We start from the raw sequence: 7,797 nt of genomic DNA, 5'->3' as shown, positions 1-7,797 counted from the left end.
TTCTACATCGTGGGGTGGGAACTGGTTGCCAATATTTATGTTCATCAAGTTGACTAACATATTCTAATACTGATTGATGCAATGTATAGCGCTAGAGTTACTCAAACCTAAAATTTTACAACTTTAAATTAAAGAGAAAAAACTAAGATTTCTCAAGTATAGAGCAAACACTGAATTGAAAAGTTATGAATAAAATTTTTATTAATAAATCTCTTATTAAACCAAACAACTTTAGTTATATCAATACAAGACCTAAAATTTTTGTAAGGAAAGATTTTTATTAAAAGTTACTTGGCTAATAAAATCTAATTAGTATTAGAATTCTTAAACTAAAAAAATCCTAGGAAATTTAATAATGAAATAAATATTATAATAAGAATAATTATGCCATGAGAAGAAGAAAAATATCGAACAACGTCAAGCTAGACAAAAGTTTCAAATGACATAGGCTGAGATATTTTGGTAGCATTATCTAAAACTAACAAGGGTATATTATACTGTCAACTTGTTTCATCTCTGTATATTACAGGAAGAGAATATTATGCCGAATTGAGGTCACACACACACATATATATATATATATATATATATATATATATATATATATATATATATATATATATATATATATATATTTCAATTCAATTGCAAGTCATCTTCCGATTACCTAAACTTTCTTAAACATCTCCAATAAAAAATATAAAAGAAATGATAAAAAAAGAGAAGAAGGCAAGAGCTTTGAAATCAAGCTACGATATACTGTTCTATGAACGAGCTCAAAACCCGACTAACAAGTCAGCAGAAGCTTCAACTTGGCATCCTTGCGCGTACATGAGGATACCGATCAACCCTTTCATACCATCATTATTTCAGAGCTCCATCCTGAACTCTCAAATGCTGTGTATATCCCTTTCTATTCACAAGATACGGGTGCCAACGGCTAGCATTTCGTTCAGAGAACAGCATTTGAAGCTAGTCTTGGGCTTCATCTTCGTTCAATGAGAAGATATCAACAGGGGAGCATGTGTAGTCAACAAGACTATGAGCCAATCTACCATTTGAAGAACCTAGTGGATCATCTAGATACACCACAATGACAGTGATATCATCGTGGATTTGGCGTCTCCCTCCTCTTCCAATTCTTTTTATATCATCATATGTCATTTCTGTTTTCCTTGCAGCCTCCTGGATGGCAGCTCTCACCAATCGCTTTGCTATTCCCTGTAAAGAAAGCACGCACTCGTTTTTCAGAACAAACAGAAACATCTTTTTGCTACCAGTTCATCATTAGTTATGGTTTAAGACTATTTACATACTAAAAGGTGAAAGAAGTTTTAAAAAGTAAGTGCAATGAAACAAATTAAGAAGCAAAAATTTACAAAAACAAATAATAGGGGAGACATTACAAATCGGGGGCTTCTCGAAACTATATCGACGGCTGTTTTGTCACTCATTTGCTCCCAAAGACCATCCGATGCAAATATCAAGAACAAGTCTTGTGGCTTTAGCTTTCTCATCAGTATTGATGGCTCTGCCGTCATCACAGGCCTTTTTAAAGGAAAAGGAAATCCAAATGGCTGAAAAAGAGGATCTCTGTTGAGCTCAGGTTTCTTTAAATAGATGTCTCCTATTGATCTTGAAACCTGCAGTAGAGAAGTTTTAAATAAACCTAGTGCATCACAAGCTGTAGACTGTCACTAGAAAATTTAACGAGTCGCTGATTTCAATCAACAACACTGCACCTGCTTGTAGTTCATAAAAAAGTCTAGAAGCTCAAATTATTGCAGTCATGAAGCATAACTTACGCTTGATTCCATTAGAGCCACAGAACTTGTATTATAACTCCAAGATACAAAATAAAGTACAGATGCTTGCCATGCTTCACAAATGTCCAGTTCGCCTATGTTATGGCTACTGTTGGAACACAGAACTTTATATATTGAAACACACATCTTATGAACCATTCTTCAAACTACTCCGATCTAAGAAAAGGTAGCCAGCATGTAAAACTATGGGGAGGAGAATGTTTTACCCTTTCCCATTTGAGAAACACGATGTGACTAGCAAAGACAAGTTACGGAAGTTCACGTAAGGACATTAAAAAGTTCCGTTTCATGCACTCTTCACAGAGTATTATTTGTAAACTTTAGAGAATTGTTTTCAAGAAATTATTAGAAAGATGTTGGCATGGAATATAGATAATAACTTCTATACCTTCAACGAAAAGAGGTAGATTGTTTCAAGGTTCTAGAGATCAAACTTATCTTGAAAACATTTCATAAATAATCACCAGGACAAGCATAGCCATGCAACTACCACAAAATAAAACCGCAATAGTACAGGTGAAAAATGAGAAAATATCAAGAAATATGAAGGAGCATGCGCACTATTTGCAAGAGAAGGAAACAAAGATATACCATTTAAATCTAATAATCTCTCAGTAATTTTCTAATCCATTGACTCTGCAAGTCTGATTCTAAATGAAGTTGGGAATGAAACACATGACTAGCTATAAACTCCATTGGTATACAGAGAGGAATTATCAAGCAAAAGTACAATAACCAAGTGTAGACTGACAGAGGAATCATAAAAGAGTCAGAAGAGTCAGCTTCATGGTCCTAGCAGTCAGGGCCCGAAGAACATGTCCCTTGAAGCACAAGCATGCTTGTTAAACATTAAACTCATCATTGACGAGAAATTAATGACAGAATGCAAACTTAAGATGGTGACTGTGTCCAACATCAGCATTCAAAGGCATTTTGTATCGCTGCAGGATCAAATACTAACAAAATATTAAGCATAACAGCTGCATAGCGTGACAAAATAAAGAATTTAGCACAGATTCATTAAATCTTTAGTTTAAGCTTGCGTCCATCCAAACCAGTTTACGCAATCGCCGCTCATGCTGGACCTAGTTCTATTAGACAAATGCAAAACCAAGAGAATTTCGACATCCACTATGAAGCAGGAGTACTAAAAAATTGATACCTGAATTATGCCCTTTATCCGCCAAACTCCTTGAGTATAAACCACAATATGTGCATCGTCAGGATGGAGTGCCTCCACCTCCTTCCTCACCTCCTCATCGCTGACATTGTGATCAGTAGTTAACCTTTCTGCCACCACTGCACTATTTTCCTTGCCTTCAGATACTTTTCTACCAAGCACTACTCTCGAGTCCCCGAGATTTGCCACATATAAAACATCATTTGATATTGCCCCAACAAGGCAGCAAGAACCCACAGATGCCATCTGAGGCCGAGCTCTCCATGATTGCTTTACAAAATGTAAGAATTCCATTTCTGTAGCATCAAATGCCTTTCTTATCGCCTCTGAAGATAACCCTCCTTGTTCTGTTGCAAACTCTGATAGCGAAAACCATTGAATTAAGAGCAAGACGATTAAAGAAATGAAAAATACTAAAATATTGTCCAATTGAGTTCCTATATTGTTTTGATTTAACCAACATGGAATTGCCAATAACAACAATGACCCAAAAACATAAGGTTTTACATTTTACTGTTGACATTTTTTTTCCAAGTATTCTCACAATATCAATAAATCCAACTACCCGCCTTTTCTTTTCTTTTCCTGCACCTTCTCGGAAACCAAACTTAGCAAAATTAAGCAGACGAAAACTAAAGATGCTAAAGCCTTGGTCTATTTTCTTTTAATAGTTTTTTTCCAGTTCAAATTCCAAAAAATGCAACACGGGCCAAAGCAGAACCAAAGTGGAATAAGAAAACGGCAAACATTACGAAAAATTAAGATCATAAAACCTTTCATTTTCTTCTACTTTCCCACTCTCTCCCATGAACCAAACAAGCTATAAAACTTAAAAAAAAAAAAAAAAAAAGAAGCAGAACTCACTATGGAGGAAAGGGAACAAATGGTGAGTGAGAAAGCGAGAAGCCTCAGGGCCGCCATGGCCATCATAAACACCAACATAAGTAGCAGAAGGAGAAGTGAACACTTGTCCCTGGTCCTCAAGCAAGGAGTTAGCTTGAACCACAGCAATTGAATAATCTCCACAAGCATAAGACTTCAAGTCCGTATGCCATAATAGCCCATCTCCACCACCCTCTCCTCGTAAACATCTCATTAATGGCCTTGTACACATCTCCAAGTAAATGCCCTTTTAATGAAAATCACTCTCTTTGTCTCTGTGTTTGATTTATGAGTTAGTCTAGGCGCACAAACTGAGGACAGAGAAGTGGGGGGGGGGGGGGGATATTGGGAGTTATTGTGTCATGAGAATGGTTCAAAGTAAACGGTTAGGATAGTGGAAGTTTAAGTTTTTTTTTTCTCCTTAGTTGACGTGGACTGAGAAAAAACTTGTCTTCAGCTTTTGTTAGCTTAGAATCTAATTGGCTTGGAGTTTTCTCTCAGACCAATGCTCTGCTTTTCTGATTCTGTGACTTTTCTCCTTTTCTTCACCTGACTGATTGGTTATTGCCCTACTGGGTGTTTGGCATTGAGGGCAGTGGTAGCCGTAGGTGTAAGTTTTCAGAACGGTAGTTTTTAAATTAGTTAAAAGTTTTTCAGAACGGTGAGGATTAGGTAGAAGTGTTTGGTTAAATATACAATTAAAAACGAGGTTATATTGAAAACAATTAAGAATTTATAAAAATACATTTAGTTTTCATTAATCTATATATATTATAGCTTTATAATAAAATATAGTAAAAAAGCCAACTTTTGGCCTTTTGAGCTAAAAATGTCTTCAAATCGATACTTATTCTATTCTGATGACAAATTCATTGACAGTAAATTCATAATGATTCAGAAAGTGGTCGATTCCATAATTTTATTTTTGTTTTTTGTAATTAATCTTTGATTTTAACACCAACGAGTGTATCAATATCGGTATTATTCAAATATATACATAAATTTTTTGTTAATTTATAGGGTAATATAATTCAACTTAGAACTTTGAAGAACTTAAATGAAATTACATATATAGTTGTCGGAGTGATTTGTAGTTCTCCCATATTTTTATGTTCTCCACCTTGCTTCCCAACTGGACTGAAATTGCCATCGTTTGTCTCCCCTGCGGGAAGTTTTTATTTCTTATTTTTTCTGTGTTTCATCATTAAAAAATATTTATTTTCCATGGAAGTCGGCGTAGATATATCTGTTTACAAGACCTATGAACCATCACGTACGTTGAACATTCTTTTGTTTGAACTTTGAACAAAAGCCAAGAAACTAGCCCTTCTCTAGAATAACGATTAGTCCTTGACGTTTGGAACGTGTTGCTCCTCTTTTTCCTTCCTCCATAGGTTTTACCAAGTAGTTGACAGAGACGGGTGTTGTTTTTTCTTGCTACAGTGCCCAATATTAGGCGTCTCTGCTCATAGTTATAACCAATGTTTCTTCCCAAATTTGCTTTGATTGATTGTGGCGTGAAACACACAAGAAATGGTTTGTCAATCTTCGCCGGGACTTTACATATAATTTACGAGCAGAATTATTGCCTGTGACTAGGCTGAATAATTGATTGAAATTCTGGATTATATTACAGAATGAACAATAGTTTCTTATTATTTTGGGCTGTAGGAGTTCCTCCAATCTAACATATCACACTATCATATTGTTTATCAGAAAGATAATAATTATGCGATAAACCATTTACTAATCAATTGAATAATTATTAATTTTCTAATCAATATGCTGTATGTTCTTCGTTTCTTCCTCTCAACTAAAAAAATCTACAATTAGATACTTAATTTCAAGAAAAAATAAATAGTGAACTTGCAAAATCAAATGAATTGTACATGTTTTAAGATTTAAACCTTAAAAAAATAGTATTATAAATTTTATATTTCATTGTTATTGTTTTGAGCAGAGTATTAGAAATAAATGTCATTTTAATTTTTTATTTTTCATTCTTATTCCTCCATTTCCATTCAGTTATTGTATTTCTTGTATAAAGTGTGACATCTAAAAATATTGCGTCATTATACGTTCCATAATTTATGCGAAGAATATTAGAAGGTTTAATATAAAAATATTTAGACATTACTAATATTTTTCTAATAGCAAAAAAAAAACATAAACCGTATGAGAATTGAATAATTAAATATAACCCAGTCGACTTGACGGGTTCAAAGATAGTCTGGACGACCAGTAAAAACATACTTTGACTCAAAATAAATATTCAAGATATTTTAAAAAAATATTGAGACAACAACATATTGAATCGATTCGGGTCAACTCAAGTTAACATCTCAATTCGCATGTCAAGTCACAGGACCATGATAATCTCATAAAAAGAAAGAAAAAAATTTTAACCCTTGTTGTTACCCATTTTTGGGTCTCCACACAAAAAAAAAGAGAAAAAAAAATTGTCGAAAGAAAACCAAAATATATATAGCAGTGAGAAGAAGATGTCGGAGCGCCTAGAAAATGGTCAAAGATTGGTTAAGAAAGTTAAAAAATACAAAGATTGAAATTTGATAGTATATTTTTTTACTGATGAAGATCCTATTGATAAAGAAAATTCAATTTGAGAAAGAAAAGTTCAAAATCAAATGTTTAAAGACTCAATTAGATTTTGTTGAAAGATTAATTGAGTTTATGAAGGGTTTGATTATAAGAAAAGTTGTTTTTAAGTCAATTTAGGCTTTAATTGGAAGAAATTAAAGTTTAGGGGTCAAATTATAAGTTTTAAGACTTAATTTGGTCAAATCAGGGGCTGAATTGCATAAATATTAAAGTTTTATGGTCAATTAGGGACTTAATTGAAGGAATCCAAAACCAAGGACCAAACTAGAAGAGGCACGTAAATATAAGGGCTAGAATTGACTGAATCAGGGGCTAAATTGAAGAAATTGAAAGTTTATTGATCAATTGAGGGTCAAAATTCATAAATTCAAAACCAAGGACCAAAGTGAAAAAGACGGCCAACTTCAGGGCTGACATTTGAATTTGGTAAGGATGAAATTGAATTGATTCTTAAAATCAAAATTGCAATTGAGGACTTGATTGAATTAATAAAAAATTAAGGACTGATTTGAAAATTGACACGTTTTGGCACCTTTTTCTTTTAAATGAAACAACGTGTTTTTTTCAAAACGATGTCGTTCCATTCACTATTTATTAAAAAAAAAAAAGATGCTCCAAATGGTGTTGTTTTGAATGGCACTATGCATATTCTTCTTCCTCTGGATGCGCACAGGCAAGGGAAGAATAAGATTGTTCCCTTACATCGCCTCTCTCCCTCTCTCTCCCAGAAACCTAAAAAAACCCGACACAACCCACTCACTATTTATTAAAAAAAAGATGCAACAAAAATTGTGTCATTTTGGATGGCACTATGCATCTTCTTCTTCTTTTGGATGCGCACAGGCAAGGGAAGAAGAAGATTGTTCCCCTACATCGCCTCTCTCCATCTCTCTCCTAGAAACCTAAAAAAACCCGACACAACCCACATTAATGGCCTACCATGATTTGAAAAAAAATAGAGGGGACAAGCCCTGCAGACGGCCGCCCAACCACCTTACCCATTCGGCGTGATTAGACAGAGTATAGTGGCTCTCTCCCCTCGCCCTTTATAAATACTAGAGGAGAAAATGAAAACATAGAGGACGAACAAAGAGGAGGGACAACCGAGAGAAACACAGGGGACGACCAGAGAGGAGAAGACAACGAAAGAGAACCAGAAAAATGATAAAACAGAAAGAGGGAGACGGAAGGAAAAGAACGAAACAAAGAAAAAAAAAAGGAAAAGGAGGACAAAAAAAAGAGAGAAAAAAGACAGAGAGGAAATAATAGAGAAAAAATAAGAAAAAACAG

At 34.3% G+C, this 7,797-nt stretch overlaps 1 protein-coding gene across 1 annotated transcript; it reads right to left on the bottom strand.

Annotated features, from left to right (window-relative positions):
- Positions 1–457: 457 nt before the first annotated feature.
- Positions 458–4,242, bottom strand: LOC18101145 (probable protein phosphatase 2C 63). Its single transcript, XM_006380593.3, has 4 exons — positions 3,871–4,242; positions 2,989–3,365; positions 1,407–1,643; positions 458–1,221 (listed from the first exon to the last, which is right to left on the bottom strand). Exons 1-4 carry the CDS (start codon positions 4,118–4,120, stop codon positions 973–975), a joined length of 1,113 nt encoding a protein of 370 aa, XP_006380655.1. The 5' UTR covers positions 4,121–4,242; the 3' UTR covers positions 458–972.
- Between the last annotated feature and the right edge of the window lie 3,555 nt (positions 4,243–7,797).

The sequence above is a fragment of the Populus trichocarpa genome, chromosome 7, assembly GCF_000002775.5.
Source record: "Populus trichocarpa isolate Nisqually-1 chromosome 7, P.trichocarpa_v4.1, whole genome shotgun sequence".
NCBI classification, from domain to species: domain Eukaryota; kingdom Viridiplantae; phylum Streptophyta; class Magnoliopsida; order Malpighiales; family Salicaceae; genus Populus; species Populus trichocarpa.
This window is presented reverse-complemented; position numbering and strand designations above follow the sequence as displayed.